This window comes from Alligator mississippiensis, chromosome 1 (genome assembly GCF_030867095.1).
Source record: "Alligator mississippiensis isolate rAllMis1 chromosome 1, rAllMis1, whole genome shotgun sequence".
Taxonomy (NCBI): Eukaryota; Metazoa; Chordata; order Crocodylia; family Alligatoridae; genus Alligator; species Alligator mississippiensis.
Window position 1 is genome coordinate 436,532,461 of NC_081824.1, and position 22,432 is coordinate 436,554,892.

At 43.1% G+C, this 22,432-nt stretch overlaps 1 protein-coding gene across 1 annotated transcript in view; it reads right to left on the reverse strand.

Moving 5' to 3' along the window:
- Positions 1-22,432, reverse strand: part of DDX10 (DEAD-box helicase 10) — a 337,218-nt gene that overhangs the window by 148,863 nt on the left and 165,923 nt on the right. The window contains exon 14 of the mRNA XM_014600713.3: positions 4,979-5,092. Coding sequence (XP_014456199.1) covers positions 4,979-5,092 — 114 coding nt within the window. The remainder of the gene's footprint in view (positions 1-4,978; positions 5,093-22,432) is intronic.

Sequence of the window (22,432 nt, forward strand, 5' to 3'; positions counted from 1 at the left end):
TAACATTTTACAGGGGTTACATTAATTAAAAAATGAACACTTCTCAAACTAAGTCTCTGTTAAACATATTATTTGTCAATGATTTCACCTGAAATGTTTTGACATGTTTTTCTCTCTCTCTACCTGATAAGATGAATATGCCATAAGCATTTTTAGTCAATGTGTGAGTATATGATAATTTACTTTCAAGAAAATACATTACCCAACACAATAGAACAGAATTCATTTAGATCAATTTTAATGGTTGTTTTCATGTTTTAGTTTATTGATTTTGCACCTTCTCTTCACAAGGACCTCCCCTCCCTTTGCTCTGTGAACAATACTAAGTACAACCCTTCATTTGATTGTTCTTCCCAAAATGATCTGCACTTCATGTATTCGTGAAGAACACAGGACACGTATAGTAGGACATAGAAACAACAGACTTTAAGAAGTCATTAAGTCCAGTCCATTATCACCGACAGACCCATCATACAATCCTCTTCATAATAAACTGTCCTTTACATTTACTGTAACATTTGAACATGAGTCAATTTATCAATGCTCTGAGACGTAAATTTGAATCCCTAGCTAGAATCCTTTCTATTGATCTCTCCTGTGAAAGATGCAGATAGGCCAAACCCAGCAACATCTTGTTTTTCAGAATGCCACTATTTATATAGATCCTTAGGCCACAACAGATGTCCCACCATTTTCTAACAAATATTTTAGAGTAAACAGTCATCTCTTCTATCCTACAAACTGAAACAAAGGTAGGAGATGGGGCTAGATGAAATAACTAGATTGTAAGAAAGAAATATATGCTGGTGTATTATGGAATAGCAAGCACAGAGAAGGCCAAAAGTGCAGATATTTACAGTTACTCTACCAGGCTACATCTGGAACTTCAAAACAGATACATTTTATTTCTATACTTAGGGTGACCATATGGGGCCATGTGAAATCTGTGACACTGCCCCCCAACCAAGTCAGTGGCACTGCTGCAGGTAGAGGAGGAGGCAGAGCAGCATGGTGCATCAGGCAGGTAGGCAGCTATGGTAAAAAATAAAACGTAATTATTTGCATTTTTTAAAGTCTAATTGTGCCACAGGTGCAGGGAAGAAGCAGAGGCAGCCAGGCCTAGCAGGATAGAGCCAGCCGGGATTGCAGTCCCAGGGCAGAGCCAGGAACCACCCCGCCCCCAACACAGGTCTCCATCAGCTGGATAAGCAGGAGTGGGAGGAGGGAGGGATCCCCACTCCCCTCAGGGCAGAGGTCCCTGATCCCGACACTGCTGGGGCTGTGAGTGGGTGAATATGTGCATGTGTGAGCAGCGCACACTCACAGCAGCGCTCTCCCCACACCCTGCCCCAGCCAGTCCCCGCTTTGGGCAGGAAGAATGGTGCCCAGCTCAGCCTGGCCCCTGCCTCCAGCCACTGCTCAGGAAAAGCCAGGCTGGGCACGTGCAGATGGTGTGGCACCAATCTAGGACTTTTATTTCAATTTTTACTAACTGGCCAGGACAGCCCACAAAATCTGAGACTGTCCTGGCCAAACCAGGATGTATGGTCACCCTATCTATGCTGCATGTTGACTACACATTACTTACGGATTCTGCTTGAATCTCAGAAACTCAAGATCAAAATAGTGTTTCAAAACCAAAGGTTCAGAGCTATTCAAAAAATAAAAAAAGCCTCTCAAACACATTGTTAACTGGACCACCAGCACCCTACTGGGACAGAATTTAGAACATCTGTTCTGATTAGGGCAGGGGTATCTCTCTAAAACAGAGGATTGGAACAAGGAGTTTGAGATACCTTAAGGCATTTTGCAAAAGCACCCTGTGAAAAATACAAGCTTAGATATGTTTGTGACTATTTGGCAAAGAAAAAGAGAACCATTTACCAGCTGGTTGTGTTGCCATCCTCCCAAACCCTATTGACCTAAAATAATATCTACTGTTACCTACTTTTGCAAAATGGAGCTTGTGTATGAACATGAACAAACATTCCTTTAGCTCTATTTTTACTAAGAAGAACTGTATTGAGTACCAGAGTCAAACACTAAAATGTAGTTTCATTCAGACCCAGTACCACACAGAATAACTCCTGCAGATGCAAAGCTTGTGGTTCTATAAATAACTCCCAAATCATTCTCTATTGTGTTACTGTTCAAACTATAATCCCCGGGCTGACTTTTAGTCTCTATCCTCATTGCTTTACGCTTCACTGCACTGGATCAGGCAAAACACTTAGCTGCCCACCAGCTATCAAGATTATTCTAAATCTGACTGCTCTGTTCCTCTGCAGACCCTCCTTCCAAGCACAAGTTCTGGAAACAAAAACAAATATATCACCTTTTTCAGATACAGCTACCGAAGGCTTGGTATTCTTTTTGCACTGAAGATGATGAAATATACTACCTTTTCACCTCCGCTCATTATAAAACAGCTTACCACAAGTTTGTCATTCATGGACCAGATTTTCAGAAGGACTTGCATAACATTTTGTGTGCAATTTAGAAGCACCCACTAGAAGCACAACTGATCATCACTATCTATTAAGTTACAGAGAGGTGCCCAGGCAGTGGTGGTAACTACAGGCATAAATATATGGAAATAAAGGCTTATTTCTTTAAAGCCACATCTAATCTTTTCCAGGAGCTTTTCCTCATGAGTCGTCCTTCAAGTTATTACAAAGATTGTGTTTCTATTTTACATTCTGAGCATGGAACAGCTTCAGCCATGATCATCCTTCACACAAATTCATGAACAAGTCTTAACATACTGTCCTAATTACACAAACTGACAGACTAGCTTTTCTGATGCTGAATGTACCCAAAATATTTTAAATCATTTGCTAAAAAATTAATGCAAAGATTGTCAACAGCCACAACAGCCAAAATTAAAGCAAAGATTGTCAGACACCATCCTCACAACACTTCATTTTTGTTCCAGAACAGAAAACAATATATTAAAATGATTAAAAAACAAAACAAGGCATTCAAGATTCCAGCTCAATTAATTTTTTTTTCATGTTATCCTTTGAAAAACCTCTAGAAGCAACCAAAAAAATATTGTTCATAAAATAGACATGTAAATGGAATCAGATGATTTTCATTCACTGCTGCAGCTCTGAATCCCCCAAATGAACATACTGAGCCAAATTCACTCTTAGTTGTACTCCACTAAACAGGGGCAATGTAGCTCATTACATGATATTATTTATTTCAAAGGTCCATCTTAAATGGGATTGCTGGACTAGGAAAATAACTTCCTCCCAAGTCATTAAAATAAATATATTTGGGGAAAAAAGCACTTCTATTGTTGAAGAAATCTGTAACAGCTTTCAAATTTTATCTTTGCTAAATATCATTACCATGAAATTTCTCTATGGAAAGTACTCTTGGCATATAAATACCATTAGTAATGTTATTTAGTCAAAGGCAACAAGTTTTAAAAGGTGATCGCTATGTTTAGTTTAAGCTCTGCTCACTATTGCAATCAGTCCACAGCAAAACCTCCATTTTTATCTTAAAAACTGAAAAAAGAAAGCATAGTGATAGCTTCTGAAGTTTGTGAAATGAACCATTAAAAAGACTTGTGGAGTATGGAGGCCGGTTTGCTCTGGTTTTCACCAAAATGAAGCAGTTCTGAAGTGGGTAGGAAACCACGGTAGTTTGTCTATATAGAATCAATACATTTTTTCAAATATTGTTAGATGATCCAAGTAGGTTGGCAGAGAGTTCAATCTAAAGCTATATCAATATCATTTGGTACAAGCTTGGCACCCAAATGATTCATTGAACATCTGAATGTTTGAAATACTAAATAAATACTGCATAAAAAATATATGGACCCTTTATATTTTCACTGAAGTTCACCAGAACTGGAGAGATTCAAGTGGCTACATAGGAATTAGACATTTTTCTTAACAAGTCCCATCACAAAAATGAATGAATAAATAAATAAATAAAGCTAACAGCATACTGTTAACACGTGCCATATGCAAGTCACAGGAAATGATTCTCCCAGTCTTTCCAGCACTGGTGAGGCCTCCCCTGATGACTGGTGTTTAGTTTTGAATTTTGCATTTCAAGATGAGGACAAACAGAAGTCTAATGGAGAAGCAACAAAAATGAGGTCTACAAAACATGAGATACGAGGGAAGGTTGAACGAATATGGATTATCTGGTCTAGAGAAGACTGAAAAACGGATTTGATAAGTCTTCAAAATACAAAATAAAGATGTTACGAAAAGGACTACAATCAATTTTCCCTGTATCCACATGAGACCAGATAAGTGATGGACTCAAATTACAGCAAGGGAGATTTAAGTTAGATATTAAGAAGAATTGTCTAGCCTTTGCCTGGAATGTCTGAGACAGGAATAATCCTATGCCAAGTTAAGGAGTTGGACCAGGTGACCTTCTGAGGTCCCTTTCTGCCTTATTTTTCTCCTGTTCTACAGTGGGGGAGCCCGAGTTTCCAGAAGAGTCCAAAGCTCTCTTTTTAGTGTCTAAACTACATGTGTTTCTATGGAAGCTGTACTGCCAGTCCCAACCATAACCATGCAGCATTTGAAAATCTAATCTTCAATATAAAACTCTGAAGCAACTGGATTGTATTAAGCACAGTCTAAAAAGTGAGTATGGATTCTTATTCCATTATCTGCATTAGCTTTTTTGACCCCTTTGTCCCCAAGGGTTTATTACTTGTTTGCCTCTCCTAGCACTGCCCCCTCCTCCCTTTTCTCTCCCTTCCATTTTTTTGTATTCAAATCAATCTGTCTATTCGATAACTGCTCTGTGCACGCCCTTTCACAGCACCCGATTAAATGAGTTCTTGCTCACAAAAGCCATACATTTCTATTCAGTTAGTCAGTAAGATGCATTTCTACTCTGCCTTCTATGAGAAGTATACTTCATGAAGTATACGATTAACAGAAAATACAAATTCACCCTTTGCCAGCATACACCATATATATTGAAATAATCTTACCTCCCCATCTTCGGTAAAGACTATTTTTGTATTGACTTTAAATTTCCTCTTCAAAATTTTTTTGGCTTCTTTGGTTTTAGTTGCTTTTTTCTTCAACTTTGAATCTGATGTAGTCTGTGTAAAAAAAAGAAAATGAAAGATCATGTGAATATTTTCTGTCCGAGGCACATAACAAAGAATAACTTCTGTATAGGATATTAAATAAAAATATTTCCCCAAAATATACATCCCATCATTGAGTTGGAGAATATGGTGTCAGATATAAACTAAGGTAAAACGCCTTTTCATGGATATACTCTGTTTCAATCAGGTTCTGTAATAAAAATAAACAATATTTTTATCTGGAGCTCTATATAACTTAAAACCTTTCAGGACCAGAACCACCTAGGTCCGCCAAGATACTCCTGTTACTGTGGCAATGGCAATATGAACTCTCCACATATAACAACTAACTTATGTAGAGACTGAGCTATACCTGGCTAATAACCCTGGACTTAACTGGGTTTAACTAGGGCCCAAGAAAGTTCTTCCTCTCAGATTACAAGAGAACAGCAAACTACCACAGCTGCATCCACTGCTACCACTTCCCACACCACTCCAAATTTGCTATCATGATTCTTGCATTTACACTTGCATTTTATCATCCTCAGCTACTTCTATACAAGTCTTCATCAATCTGCTTGTTTGCATTTTGATGGTCTTGAGAACAGAACTATCCAGAAAGAAGGCAAATACTTAGCACAGTGGCCTACTATATTTTTAAAGAGTCTGCTGGTGAATGGTGTGCTCTCCTGGGTACAGCAGAAGCCAGAAGAGCACACAATTAACCAGCAGACTTTCTATGGCTAGGGACAGAAGCTACACATAAACCAGTTTAAGTGATCAGAAACTGGTTTAAACTTGTAACAGAACAGAAGCTCAGTGCACATAAAACAGTTTCAAAATGGCCAAAACTGGTTTAAGATAAACCTGGCTGAACGTAGTATCAGACTTGACTGATTTAGGTCAAAATGGTTTATGGAACTTCTGTCCCAGACCCCTTCCTGGTTCAAGTTAAATCACAGTCCCCCAGCATCCCAGAAGGCTTTGCAGCCTTCTGCTGTGCTGTCTGCTCCAGCAGAACAGGGTGGGCCCCACCCCTCTGCTTCCTAGCCTGAGCAGTAACGGTTGGCTGACAAGGAGGGTGGGGGTGGGAAACACAGCTGGAGTGGCCCCTGCCAGACTTTTCCCAGCTGAAGTAAACGGGGGAGGGGGGGGAGAAGTATCAGGGGGAGGGAAAGGGATTAAACCCCCCTGCCTCCCCTCTCCCACTTGCACAGGACCCCAACCCGGGTCTGCCCAGCTTTCCCCCTACTCACTGCTCTAGAGGCAGAAGGCATGGCCAGAGCCTGCCTGGATAGCAACCTCAGGTAAAGTGGGGTCAGGGAAAGGTATTAAACTTCCCTGTTTTCCCTCTCTTCCACTGGCACGGGGACTCCTGCCAGGGTATGCACGGCTTTCTGCCTTGCTGGCTACTCATTCAGCAGGGGGGACAGGGGTGGGGCAGAGCCAGTCTGGGCAGCAGCTTCAAGCACTGCCCAGGGTGGCTATGGGCACAACTTCTGCTGCGTGAGTGGCAAGCAGCAGGAAAGTCAGGCAGACCCCGGATGGGGTCCTCGTGCCTGTGGAAAAGAGGAGAGACTGGGGAGTTTAATCCTCCCCCTGTCCCCTCTTCACCTAAGGAACTGCCCAGGCCAGCTCTGGCCACACACCCCAGTGCATGAGCATCCAGTGGGAGGAGGAAAGCCAGGCAGACCCTGCCTGCGGTTCCCATGCCTGAGGGAGAGTGGGAAGATAGGGAGTTAATCCCCCACTCTCTTCCCCCTTTTGCCCGTGGCTCTGCCCTGGCCGATGCCCCCAAACCAGGATGAACCTGGCAAGGGCTGCTTCCCCCTTCACCCTCCAGGCACACCATGGCTGAGGTCCCTACAGGTCAGGGTGGGGGTTTAAACCCCTCCCCAATGATACTTAGTGGCTTGCCAGGGCCTGACCACACCCTTGCCCCCAATTCCCCGCAGGTAGCTTCCCTCCAGCCTTGCAGCTGCTGCCAAAGGGAAGGGAGGTCTCACTCTAGCACCCCCTGGCTTCTAGCCTGGGCCACTGCAGACATGTGGCTGCATTTCTGGAATCAAAAGTCCATGTCTACTCACTTGCAAATCAGTTCAATTTATCCAGGTTAAAATAACCTGCAAAGTTTGAATAATAGATTTCACAGACATTAGGGCTGGAAGGGACCTTGGAAGACCATCGAGTCCAGCCCCCCGCCCAAAGGCAGGAAGTCAGCTGGGGCATCCAATTTTTTTCTTGAAGGTGCTCAATGTAGGTGCTTGAACCACCTCCAAAGGCAGGCTGTTCCAGACCTTAGGGGCTCGGACAGTGAAGAAATTCTTCCTTATGTCCAGCCTGAAATGGTCTTGCAGGAGTTTATAACCGTTTGACCTAGTCATTCCTTGGGGTGCTCTGGTGAACAAACATTCCCCCAGATACTGGTGGTCACCCCTGATAAAGTTATAGCTGGCCATCAGCCTGCACTTTTCCAGGCTAAAGAGCCCCATAGCTCTCAGCCTGTCATCGTAAGGTCTGTTTTCCTGACCTCTGATCATGAGCGTGGCTCTTCTCTGCACTCTCTCAACCTTCTCCACATCCTTTTTGAATTGTGGGGCCCAAAACTGGACACAGGACCCCAGCTGCAGCCTCACCAAGGCCAAGTACAAGGGGAGAATGATGTCCCGGGATTTGCTTGAGAAGCATCTATGGATGCAAGCCAGCATTTTGCTCACTTTCCTAGCCATAGCATCGCACTGAAGGGTCATGTTCATCTTGTGGTCAGTGATGACCCCAAAGTCTCTTTCTTCCGTAGTGATAGTTAGCATAGCACTGCCAGGCCTATAAGGATGCTGCAGGTTTTTCCTCCCAAGGTGGAGAACCCTGCATTTTCCAGTGTTAAACACCATCAGGTTCTCGTCTGCCCATTTGCTTTGCCTGTCCAGGTCAGCCTGGATCAGCCACCTGTCTTCAGGTGTGGACGCTCTGCCCCAAAGTTTGGTCTCATCGGCGAACTTGGCCGGTCCGCTTCTGACTCCAATGTCCACATCATTAATGAAGATGTTGAATGAATCAATTCAGGCTTGGGCTTTTTGAATGTCTGTACTTAGCCCATATGCTTGAAGGGTATTTGTACCCAAAAGCTTGCAAAGAACAATTTTTTCAACTATTTAGTTGGTCTGATAAAAGATATCACATCTACCCAAATCACATTGTCTACCTATGTTTCCTGTTATGCTTTAGACTTTTGAACTAATAGCCTGACAGCATTTTAACAGTATTTGGAAGGGAAGCCAGAGGCACTGACACATTGGCAAAAAACAGCTAGGATTTTTAGAATCTGGGGAAGTAATTAGAGACTGAGAACTAATCACATTAATTAATTGTGTCAGCTAACATAATCAGCAGAGAAACAGTAAATGCTGGATACTTAGATTGTCATAGTCTCATAGGTTAAACTCCTCAGGCTAGAGTTACATGTTCATGGAATCTCAGAATGTGCAGGGTTCTGATCTCAGGCTCTTATGAACAGTTTTGCTTTTAAGTACAGATGAGTTTATAACCCAGTGAGGGTTATCAACACAACTCTAAATGGTTCAGGTACTTTATAGAAACAGTGTCCCAGAAGAATACATCCAAGCTCAAAAACCTCAGTCAGAATCAGTTAAAAGCTCAAGAACATTTGAATTCAGCCAAATTGGGACTGTCTGAAAACCTGGTGCCAGCGCTATTTTTCTGAGGCATGAGGAGTGTTTTCTTGAGTAGTATCTGGTTGCTGTTGTTTTTGATATACAGACTGCTGAAGTCTGTTTGTTCTGGAAGGACAAAGCTAGCCAGCTGTCTTCCAGATCCTAAAGGTGACGCAGAAAATGCAACTCGGATATGTGTTCAGTGGCGAAGCTCATGATGCTTTATTGTCCATCAGACAGCACACCAATTGGTGTGATTAACAATCAGTCCAACTTAGCAAAGCTTGCCCTTGACAGGTAGAGACACGGTACATTATTCACACTCCCCTGGATCTCTACCAGGTACAGGTCTCTCATCTCCTGTATTTATATTTGCATACCCCCTGCCTATCCCACCCGTCTTGTGCCAATTCTTATTCTCTCTGTCAAGATCTTTATCTTTACTTTTTTTGCCAAGTTCAAACACCTGCATTCTCATTAGTAAGTTCTACCTTTTACATTGGTAGCTGTGGATTTTTGCTCCCCCTGCAATGCTTTTTTGCTCATTACTGCAGGTTTTTTTTTTCTTTCATGCTGGGTCATCTTGCAGTTAAGAGGCCCCATTCTCCCATAATGCTTTTTCACACCGTAGCTTAATGTAGCTTAGCATAACTATGGCATAGCAAAACTGGAATTCCTATAAACATAGGCATGAAGAAAAGAAACACTGGGGAGAACCTGAATTTTTTAGTTGTATAATCTCCTGCTTATTCTGTACAGAATTCACTACAAAGAGACATGATAAAATTAACTGTAGAACATCTTTTTTATTATGGTTAGAGTTTATTAATGCATTGAAAATAAGCACCATAAAATAAAAAATTATAATCTTATTCACAGGAAAAAAACACTTGTGACAGGTCTGGGGGGCTGTGGGTGGGAAGTGAGGGTCCTGGACCTGCATCCTAGTGAGCTAAGGGAACAGGAGGGAGGCACTGATTTTCCATATACATACATATGTACATATACATAGATATATACGCGCGCGCGCGTGTGTGTGTGTGTGTGTGTGTGTGTGTGTGTGTGTGTGTACACACACTCAATCCTTCCCCCCAGACTTACCTGTGGGGAGCTGTGGGAGATGCTCTCCATGCTGCCTGGCTGCACATGCATGTGTGCACACACATGGTGTCCCCTGACTAAATCATCATCCTCCCACTCCCCTCAGCCCCTTGCAAACTGGAACTCTGCCAGCCTGCAAGGGAAAGTCTGTTGTTTCCTGTGTTTTTCTCCTTTAAAGATAAAAATCTGCATTTGTCTCCTTAAAATAATAAATCCAATTTTTTCTTCTTAAAGTAAGAAAAAACACATTTTTCTGTGGTGAACTGAAAATCAACCCAGATCCCTGGTGATGATCATCATCCCTGCTGTTATCAAAGAGAAAACTCAGCCTGAGTAAAAGGGATTTTCAGGCTATGACTAAGCTTACAAGAAGTGGAAACTTGGACAAATAACTGGGGAAGACTATAAAGGCATTGCTTGGGAACGCAGGAATGAATTCAGAAAGGCCAAAGTGCAATTGAAGTTGCAGCTAGCAAGGGACATGAAGGGTAACAAGAACAGTTTCTACAAGTAGGTTGTAGCAAGAGGAGGATGAGGGAAAGCATAAATCCCTTATGGAAAGGGTGAGGCAACTTTGTGACAGAGGACACAGAAAAAGTTGAAGTGCTCAATACCTATTTTCATAGATTCATAGATGTTAGGGTCGGAAGGGACCTCATAGATCATCGCGTCCAACCCCCTGCATAAGCAGGAAAGAGTGCTGGGTCTAGATGACCCCAGCTAGATACTCATCTAACCTCCTCTTGAAGACCCCCAGGGGAGGGGAGAGCACCACCTCCCTTGGGAGCCCGTTCCAGACCTTGGCCACTCGAACTGTGAAGAAGTTCTTCCTAATGTCCAGTCTAAATCTGCTCTCTGCTAGCTTGTGGCCATTATTTCTTGTAACCCCCGGGGGCGCCTTGGTGAATAAATACTCACCAATTCCCTTCTGTGCCCCCGTGATGAACTTATAGGCAGCCACAAGGTCGCCTCTCAACCTTCTCTTGCGGAGGCTGAAAAGGTCCAGTTTCTCTAGTCTCTCCTCATAGGGCTTGGTCTGTAGGCCCTTAACCACACGAGTGGCCCTTCTCTGGACCCTCTCCAGGTTATCCGCATCCTTCTTGAAGTGTGGTGCCCAGAATTGCATGCAGTACTCCAACTGCAGTCTGACCAGTGCCTGATAGAGGGGAAGTATCACCTCCTTGGACCTATTCGTCATGCATCTGCTGATGCACGATAAAGTGCCATTGGCTTTTCTGATGGCTTCATCACACTGCCGACTCATGTTCATCTTGGAGTCCACTAGGACTCCAAGATCCCTTTCCATTTCCGTGCCACCCAGCAGGTCATTTCCTAGGCTGTAGGTGTGCTGGACATTTTTCCTCCCTAGGTGCAGCACTTTGCATTTCTCCTTGTTGAACTGAGTATTTTGCCTCAGTCTTCACAAGCAAAGTCAGTTCCCAAACTTCTGCACTGAACAGCACAGTTTGGGGAGGAAGTGAGCAGTCAACAGTGGCAAAAGAACAGGTTAGAGACTGTGTCAAAAAGCTGGACATACACAAGTCCATGGGGCCAAATGGGATGCATCCAAGAGTGATAAGGCAGTTGTCTGATGTGATTGCAGAGCCACTGGCCATCATCTTTGAAAACTCATGGCAATCAGGAGAGGTCCTGGATGACTGGAAAAGGGCAAACATATTGGCCATATTTAAGAAAGGAGGACCCAGGGAACTATAGACCAGTCAGCATCATCTCAGTCCCCAGAAAAATCATGGAGGAGATCCTCAAGGAATCTACTTCCAAGCAGTTAGAGGAGAAGAAGGTGATCAGGAACAGTCAGCATGGATTCACCAAGGCCAAGTCATGCCTGACTGAAAATTACCTTGAACAAAGGCAGGAACATGGCCTCAGGTTTCAGGTGGTAAAACTTGTATCCTCCTTCTAAAATTATGAAGATTTCATTTAAAAAATCAGCTAAAATTCAATATATTCCATGTGTCACGTATCCAGGCTGTGCTGTATTGGTCCAGAGGCGGGTCCTTGTGCCTGAAAGCTTGCAAATAAAGACTTTTTTTGCAAACATATAGTTAGTCTAATAAAAGATATCACCTCTACAATAAGCTCTGAATCCTATTGCCTCCAAGACCAATATGACAACAACTTGGATATTTGTTTTAGCAAGGTTTTTGATACGGTCTCCCACAACATTTTCACAGGAAAGCAAAGGAAGCATGGGTTGGATGAATGGACTGTAAGGTGGACAGAAAACTGGCTGGAGCATCAGGTTCAGAGGGTAATAAACAATGGCTCGATGTCTAGTTGGCAGCTGGTATCATGTGGAATGCCCCCAGGAGTCAGTCCTGGGGCCAGTTTGTTTAATGCCTTCATCAACAACCTAGAAGATGGCATAGAGTGCACCCCCTCAGCAAGTTTACAGATGACGCCAAGCTGGGGGGAGTAGTAGATACACTGGAGTGTAGGGCTAGGATCCAGAATGACCCAGACAAATTGGAGGACTGGACCAAAAGGAATCTCATGAGGTTTAATAAGTGCAAAGTCCTGCACTTAGACTGGAACAATCCCATGCACCAGTACAGGAAGGGGACAGAAAGGGACCTGGGGGTGACAGTGGACAATAAGCTGAATATGAGCCAGCAGCGCGCTTTTGTTTCCAAGAAGGCTAATGGCAGACTGAGTTGCATTGGTAGGAGTGTTGCTAGTAGGTCAAGGAAAGCGATAACTCCCCTCTATTCAGTACTGGAGAGGCCACATCTGGAGTACTATCTTCAGTTTTGGGCGCACCCACTACAGAAAGGATGTGGTCAAAATTGGAGAGAGTCCACTGGAGGGCAACAAAAATGGTGATGGGGCTGGGGGACATGACTTATGAGAACAGGCTGAGAGAACTGGGCTTATTTAGTCTAGAGAAGAGAAGACTAAGAGGGGATCTAATAGGGGGATCTAAGAGGGGATCGATGGGAAACTGGGTGACAGCGACCACGAGCTGATCACCTTCACCATCCGCCGAAAAGCTGGCAAGTCAGTCAGCAACATGGAAGTCCTTGACTTCAGGAAAGCCCACTTTGACAAGCTCAGGAGGCTTGTCAGTGAGGCCTTAAGGGACTGTGACCACAGGGAGAGGGGAGTTCAAGAAGAGTGGTTGCTCCTCAAGGGAGCAATCCTCAATGCACAAACCAAGTCTATTCCATCTCAGAAGAAAGGCAGCAAGAGGGCACAGCAGCCCCCCTGGCTCTCCAGGGACCTAGCAGACCTCCTGAGGCTAAAAAGAAAGGCCTACAAAGGATGCTTCGAGGATGGGAGTAACCTCCAAGGAGAATTATTCTGCACTGGTCCAGTCCTGTAGGGAGCAGACCAGGAAAGCCAAGGCTGCAACTGAACTCCAGCTAGCTTTGAGCATCAAGGATAATAAAAAGTCCTTTTTCAGATATGTGGGGAGCTGGAGGAAAAGCAGGGGCAACGTTGGACCCCTGCTGAACCAGATGGGGCAACTGACAACTGACACCCAGGAAAAAGCCAACCTATTAAATAGGTACTTTGCGTCAGTCTTTCATCAGCCCCATGGGACGCCCATGCCCGCTACAGGGCCGGGAAGTCCGGGTGAGGGTGATACCCTGCCCTCCATTAATGCTGACTTCATGAAGGAACATCTTGAGAAGCTGGATACCTTCAAGTCAGCCGGCCCTGACAATCTTCACCCCGGGGTACTCAAGGAGCTGGCGAGCATCATAGCCCAGACTCTAGCACAGATCTTTGAAAACTCTTGGCGCTCTGGTGTACTGCCCGAAGACTGGAAGAAGGCCAATGTGGTGCCTATCTTCAAGAAAGGGAGGAAAGTGGATCCGGCTAACTATAGGCCCATCAGCCTGACTTCTATCCCGGGGAAGATCTTAGAAAAGTTTATTAAGGAGGCCATCCTTAATGGACTGGCCGACGCCAACATCTTAAGGGACAGCCAGCACAGGTTTGTTGCGGGTAGGTCTTGCTTGACCAATCTCATTTCCTTCTACGACCAGGTGACCTATCACCTGGACAAGGGAGATGAGATTGATGTCATATATCTTGACTTCAAAAAAGCCTTCGATCTGGTGTCCCATGATCGTCTCTTGGAGAAACTGGCCAATTGTCGCCTTGAGTCCACCACGATCCACTGGCTGGAAAATTGGCTCCGGGGTCGGACCCAGAGGGTAGTAATTGATGGAAGTCACTCATCGTGGTGTCCTGTGACCAGTGGGGTCCCCCAGGGCTCTGTCCTTGGACCCATACTGTTCAACATCTTCATTAATGATGTGGACACTGGAGTCAGAAGCGGACTGGCCAAGTTCGCCGATGACACCAAACTTTGGGGCAAAGCATCCACACCAGAAGACAGGCGGATGATCCAGGCTGACCTGGACAGGCTCAGCAAGTGGGCGGATGAGAATCTGATGGTGTTCAACGCCGATAAATGCAAGTTTCTCCACCTTGGGGAAAAAAAAACCCGCAGCATCCTTATAGGCTTGGCAGTGCTATGTTGGCTAGCACTATGGAAGAAAGAGACTTGGGGGTCATCATTGACCACAAGATGAACATGAGCCTGCAATGCGATGCTGCGGCTAGTAAAGCGACCAAAATGCTGGCTTGCATCCATAGATGCTTCTCAAGCAAATCCCGGGACGTCATTCTCCCCTTGCACTCGGCCTTAGTGAGGCTGCAGCTGGAGTACTGCGTCCAGTTTTGGGCTCCACAATTCAAAAAGGATGTGGAGAAGCTTGAGAGAGTCCAGAGAAGAGCCACGCGCATGATCAGGGGTCAGGGAAGCAGACCCTACGATGACAGGCTGAGAGCCCTGGGGCTCTTTAGCCTGGAAAAGCGCAGGCTCAGGGGTGATCTGATGGCCACCTACAAGTTTATCAGGGGTGACCACCAGTATCTGGGGGAACGTTTGTGCACCAGAGTGCCCCAAGGGATGACGAGGTCGAATGGTCACAAACTACTACAAGATCGTTTCAGGCTGGACATAAGGAAGAATTTCTTTACTGTCTGAGCCCCCAAGGTCTGGAACAGCCTGCCACCAGAGGTTGTTCAAGCGCCTTCATTGAACACCTTCAAGATGAAACTGGATGCTCATTTTGCTGGGATCCTATGACCCCAGCTGACTTCCTGCCCTTTGGGCGGGGGGCTGGACTCAATGATCTTCCGAGGTCCCTTCCAGCCCTAATGTCTATGAAATCTATGAAACTACCTGAAGGGGGAAAAGGGGGGGGGGCGTTCCAAAGAGGATGGAGCTGGACTGTTCTCAGTGGTGGCACGTAACAGAAAGGAGCAACAGTCTCAACTTGCAGCAGAGGAAGTTTAGATTATATCTTAGAAAAAACTCTCACTAGTAAGATACTACAACACTGGAACAAGTTAGTCGGAAGGGTTGTGGAGTCTCCATCCTTGGAGGTTTCTAAGACCCTGCTAGACAATCAGATTGGTATTGGCTGATATGGCTCCTTAAAAATTGGCTATTGGTATCAGCCCAAAAAATCTCTATCGGTGCACCTAGCTGTACAATGTAAAAATGCTGGACACTTCTGTTTAAAGCAGGCCTCCTAATCCAGCAGCTCATTAATGTAAATATGAAATGTCCTATTCCCATCATGGGATGTCTGAAACTTTTTCATATAGGAGAATCTTAAGACAGTCTGTGAAATTCTTCATCAGGGCAGACCTCCAAGGGTTACTCCTGTAGCTTACAAGCCTTCACAATGTCTCAGCCAACTGTTCAATCAGGAGGAGACAAAACCAAAAGCTCCGAGTAGATATTTGGAATTCTATAACTAGTTACCCCATTTATCTGTTAGGGATCTCACTTAGATTAAACACCATCAAAACCTTTCCAAGCCTGAAGTAATGTTATGGCCAACATGCATAATAAGCCCTGGTCTGAAGTCCAAATTGCATCAACCTGGTCTGAAAAAGTACTTTGTCTGCTTGGGGTTGTTTTATTTTTAATTCTCACCCCAATATAGCAACCCAGACTAAAAATAGATAAGAAAAAGATGGAGAAGAAAGGTGGAAAAGTAGAAGGGGGACAGAATGGTCAGGAAGGAGCACAGAGTATTGATTAAACAACTGATCTTAGCTGCAATACCCCACGTCCAACACCATCCTAACTGCCCAAAGCTTGGTCTTCCATGCTACTATGTCTTGCCCCAGTATACAATTTAGGGGGGAGCTAGGCAATGAACCACTTCATAAATAGGAACAACCAGCTGTTCCCAACTAGGCTGTCAGTCAACACCATCTGTTACATAATTCAGGCACAGTCCAACTCCACTTTCATCCAAACCTCAAGGGACATGCAGCCTCTCTCAAGTTAAACCCAAGCCACTAAAAATCCACACAATCCCCTTAATTTTTACATAATTATACTAATAAGTTTGTACATATCTAATGATTAATTAAAAACAGTATTTGCAACAACGTAATTGGATGTTTCTCCAAATGTTTAATAGAATAGAGCAGTGAATTTAACTCTTAGAACACAATTTCATTTTTTCTTAGAAATGAAACTTCAAAAGGAAAGAATGTTGGAGTATCTCTACTATATAAAAAGCTTATTAAGTGTTATACTACAAACCGTGAAAAAAAACTGAATATCAGAACGTATTTCACCAATGTTAACCAGCAATCCAAGAGAGAAAAAAAAGTAAATGAAGTTGTAAACAGGTTGCCAATGGTGAACTATACCATCAAGCAAGCAAATCAGAACAGACCATGTATGGACACAGTGGTTATAAGCAAAAGGTTGTAAATTACTATTCAAAATAAGAAAAAAGCCTAGGGCTGAACTCAAGCTGCTAACCTTAAAGCCAAAGACAGCTGGTTTCATTGTTGTTTTCCAATGCTTTGGAAGGTTTTAATACGAGTTGCATAATTAAGTCAGCTAACATCAGCTGACACTTTTCTTTTTTTTTTTTTTTTTTTTTAAAGAGAAGTGAAAATCTTCAATTTCAGTTACTTCAATAAGCAGATTCATATCAAAACTTCTTTCCTGAAATTCTATAAAATATAGGCCCAGATACAGGATTAGGGTTTTTATATATGGGCAGCCAAAGTTCTCCTTTCTTTTTGCACATGAACGTGCCAGATGGTTTGCTGGAGTAGTCAAAGGTTTAGAATCAAAATTATCTTTCAGAAAAATAGAAAGGAAATTAAAGAAACCTATTACAGAATCAGAAATATATTCAGTGCTGTTAAATCCAAAAAGCCCTCTCACTTTTCTTGAGGAAACAACCGATTCCCAGTCAGATTTCTTTTTGCCACACGGGGTGCATCTACATAAGACTTTACTGTGCAGTTAACTAATGAACTGTGCAGTAAACATCTCAGCATCTACACATGGGCTCCTATTAGTGCACACAAAACAAACTCCACAGAAGGGTGGGACTGTTAAATACAAGTCCTACCTTGCTGCTGAATTTTTAGTGAACAGCAGCACACACGTGGATGCTGAGCTGGCTATGGCACGAGGGTGTTTTATTGTGAGAGCTGCCTACTGGCTAGCCCCATGCTGAAGCACCCTTGTGCCCCAGCCAGCTCCTCCTCCACAACATAATGTGCCCAGTTGGAGCAACCCCAGACTGGAAGGCTAGCCCCCCCCCCCTCCCCCCCGGGGCTGCTGAGACCTTGGTCAATGTGCTGTGCTCTGGTTGCAGGTGTAAACCATAAGCCCAGGAGCAATAAGCTCTGCAAGCGTCCCCTTCTTTCCCAAACCTTTGTATTTAAAAATGATTTTATTCCTTTCTATTAAGTACCTTTGCTCTCTTCAAGTCTGTTCATAGCATCTGATGAAGTAGGCTGTTGCCTACGAAAGCTTATGCCTCGCTGAACAAGTTAGTCTATAAGGTGCCCCACTGGGTTGCTTTCTAACAGGAAAAGCCTTTGTAATCAAAGTAGCCAATACTCATACTATTTTCCAATTTATTACAAAAATTGTAATTCAGAAAGATACCAGTATTTCAAATGTAGAGGAACCTATTCTTAGAAAAAACAAACCGTATAGCCCCTGGATCTTTTTATAAAAATTGCAGCAAGTGTCATTATTAGATACATTGAGCATTGTCCATGAAATAGGGCAATCTCCACAAAATCTGCAAAAAAAATTATCAAAAATAAAATGCTGGTTCCCCAGTGGGATCCAGCAGTCCTCATGGACACTGTAGCCTAGATGGGCAGCCTACAGGACGGAAGGGGGAAATGGGCTGCCAGCACAAAAGGGAACAGCTAAGGTGGCTGCTGCCCCCATGTCTAGCTGCCAAACGGCTGAGAGAGCTGACAGCCATATAGCCCTTCCCCACACAGCTGACTGGCCACTGGGGCTCAGTCATGCAGTCCTGTCCCTTGCCACCAGTTGGTGGAGAGGGATGGGGCCATATGGCAGACAGCCCTCTCAACCAATCAGCAGCAAGGGGCGGGGCCACCAGAGCCCTGTAGCCAGAGGCATGGAGTAGCCCCACCATGATAAGCCCATGAAAATAGCATCCAGCCCCACAATCTGCCCGTGAAACTGGCCACCTGCTTCCTCAATTTGGATAGGTCCCTAGTCATGATCTAATAAGCAAAAAAATTATCTTAGCTAAATACTGCTAATCAATCATTTTGTATAAATCAAGATCAGCAGTTTAAATTATCCCATGGATTTAGATTAGCAGTTAAAACAAAGACATCCATGGAAAGAGCAGCACTTGAGAAGCTATGGCTAGGATGGAACCTTACTGCAAGAACTACATACTGAGATCATTTTACTTTCTTCAAATAAGAATACACCAAAGACACAGTTAAAATCCAAATATCCTTCAATCTAAAAGTGTTTGGACTCAGAAGCTTGGTGAGTGTCCATCTCTACCATAACACACAGCCATCTATTATCAATCAGTGCCAATGAAACAGATGGAATTACATCACACAAGGACTAACTCAAGATGAAAATCTCAGTATTTCACATCCAATATACACATCACATCCCTTCAACTCAACAGTCAAAAACTGTCACCTTTGTGCCAGCTAAGTGAATGGACTTTTCTGGAATAAGTTTATTCTATGAACTTAGTTCAATTTTTATTAATATTTTGGTTGAATGAAGATGTGTTAACTTTTTTCAAACCCACCTGAGAGAGATCAATTTTTCACTTTCTACAGCACATATTAGGAGAGTACAAAGAGTAGATGGATCAGAGAAGAAATGCCAGTTACAGAGCATCTCTCCAGTCACTGATACAAGCCTACTTCCGTAAATCAAACTGAACACTAATTGTACTGGCAAGTCAGCTGATAGTCTCTCTTTTATGGATGGCATGACAAAAACATTTTTGGTTGTACAAAAGGTTTAAATTGAAAATTCTGGATATAATTTCTACTAAATATCTACAAGTGTTTATTTTGCATATATATATATAAGGAGAGCAATACAATAAGATACCTTTCCTCTCCCCCATCCTGTCCAAAAGAACCATAAGACTGCATGACTCATGTGGGGCCAACCTATAATTAGCCCCCCTACAGCCTTCATTTTTGTACTTGTATGTGCAGAAAAATGTCAAGTCAGAATTTTTTCCATGTGTTTTTCAATTTAATATTCTTAATGCATACCCCTTTGGCTCCTTTTCTTAGTTAACTGGATTCTCCTGAGGGCTTTTGTAACAGCATTAGCAATCCAAGGGCTTTATCTGAAGTTCACCAAATTCTATTCACAGAAAATCTGCCTTTCCTAAAACTGAACCTAAAAACACAGGATTGACTTATAAACTGGGGCAATATGGTATGTATTTTGAAGGAGGGGCACACATGACACCAAACTTGTTAGTACACTTCCAAGTGCATTCCACAAAAAATGTTGCCATACATCACAAAACTACCCTTGTAACTACCACACGCCTTCAGCAGTGAACAAAGATGGTAAAAGCAAACTGTATAAAGGAGACTGAGCATACCCAGGCATACCTGTAAGACAAGTTCTAATAAATAACTTGTTCTGTGGACTTAAGAGGGAGGATCCATAGGGACACCTTATCTGAAAACCTGACACGTGCTACTCTTACAAGTAACTTGTAAAATTATAACTGAAGGATTAAAAAAAAGAACACTTTTTCCAACTTGCTTGTCTTCCAGCATTTTAGTTAATTTCACTATTGTCTCCCTGCAGTTAACCAGTCTGTCAGTTTCCCACCTTTGTGAAGGCCTTGCACAGAAGGACAAACAAAAATGTTTCAAGAAAATGGGCAAATTCACAGACATACTCAAGTGCATGAGTGGTATCTGATTTAACTCCACTTTTTAAAAAGACTAAACTGTTTGTGTGCCTTTCATTTTTGGTTACCGCCAAAGCACAAAAGGAATTTTGTTTTTAAATGTATATAACGTATTACCAGACAGTCAGTCACATTGACACTCACATTGCTGATATGCGAGAACTACAAAATGAAGCTGAACAGAATCATAATGGTTTGAGGCTGCTGATTGAAAACATAACAGCACATCAATATATTAGAAATTATTTGCAACTGTAAACATTTAAATCAAGCAAGCACCTTTACCTGTATGTATTAAATGACATATATATACACAAAACACTTGTCTAACTCTGCATGGTAACTACACATTAGTCATTGCTTCATCATACCCCTATTTTAAAAAAAATTAAATCCCTTTCTCACAACATAACCCTCAAATTGTGCATGGATTTCTACTATGCCCATGACATGTAATACAAAAGAACAGTCCACAAAAATCTCCTTAAACCAGGTGTCCAAAATCAAGCCCATGAAGCACCACTGGGGATGCATTTCAGTGGCAATTGAGTGAGGGACAACTGCAACCTGGCCCTTTCTTAATAGATGATGGTTACTTCATTCCTGTAACAATCTGTGGAGATACTATAGTTCAGGGGTTGTCAACTGCGGGTACTTTGGGAGGCCCTAAGGGGTATGCATGGGGGGGGGGGCAGGGACAGCTGCTACCCACCACCCCACGCCGCCACCTCCCAGGAGCAAGGGTGAGGCGAGGGCAGCAGCACCCCTCTGTGGGCTGCACAGGCACCACCCAGCCGGTCAGATGCAAGGGGGGTGGGGGGGTGGAGTTTGCATGCGGCAGCAGCTGCCATTCACCACCCTGCACGACTGCCGTCCCGTATCCAGCCACGTGCCACCTGCCCCCCCCACCCCCATGTCTGGCCACCAGAGGTACACTTATCAAAAAAGGCTGAAAACACCTGTTACAGTTGTTGCCAAATAGAAAGAGGGCTTGAACTGGTCACATTCTCTCTCACTGGAAACCATTTTCATCATAATAATGAAGGTGTCCTGTATGCCTTGCAGGGCCTTCAGGGACGGCAGGACACTTCAAGGTTGGCATGATCCATAGGAAAACAGCAGCAGGAGTGAGAATGACTGCTTGACCCTGCCTGTTAAAAAAATCATACTTGAAAAGTCTCCCCTCTAGCCTCCCTCCCTGTACAGGGGCTTTCTAACAAAGCTGGCAATGTGAAAACAGTTTGTGCATGCACAGATGAAAGAGTCTGCACAACAGTATCAATTTAATCAAAATTTCATTTATGAGAAAGCAGTGTTCCGATGATACAACTTCCTTACAAAGCTAAAGTTTTCCATTTCAGCAAAGAAAAAGCATTTTAGGTTGAGAGAAACATTTTTTATTATATACATGAAAAGAAAATATTATTTAAAAGTCTTTAAACAGGATTTGAGTTATATAATAAAAATGTCTCTCTTAACCCAACATGATTTTTTAATGATCTTCAGAATTTAGAAATAATGAGTTTTATTATGAATCATCAAATCCATTGTGAAATAAATTTCCATTCTTCTTACAGCTGAGGTTTTGAGCCACCAGTTTAATTCTAGCTTCTGGAAATTAAAAAAAAAAAAAAGTAATTTCAAACACCCTCTACATTAAGAAAAAAACATTAATGTCCCCTGATTCCCTGTTAAAAAAGAAATCTATTACTCATCCACAGAACAGAAATAATTTTCCAAGGCTGCTTAGTAAAAACTGTAATCCATCATATCTAGAAAAAAAATCAAACATTTGATTTGGAATTTCTAAAAGAATTCATGAAGATGCAGTGTGTTCATCTTGACTTACTAGATGAAACAATTTTCTCATATATCAGCACACTGAACAAAAATTATCTCCAAACATATTTCTGTTCTGAACATCACTTAGTATGCAAAAGTTCCAAGAAATAAGTAACCATATCTTTAAAAGTTTGTTGTTGAAAGGGTTAATGTAGATTTAGCCACTTTACAGACTTCAGCATAGACCTCTGATAACATGTACCATACTTACTTAAATCCAAGATGACTCTAAATTTAAGACACCCTCCAATAATTAACTTCTGTACATGGGAAATTATACCTTTGTAATAATTTTCAATTAACTTAATCTAATTATTGGAGGGTCGTCTTAAATCCATGCACCACACTGCTGTGCCAGGGAAAGCAGCAGTGGGAGATGCGGATCCAGACCCCTGCCCTCCCAACCCCTTGTCCTCCTCACCTGCTCCCCAACCCTTGCTCCCCTGTGCCTGTGCCGGGCCTCC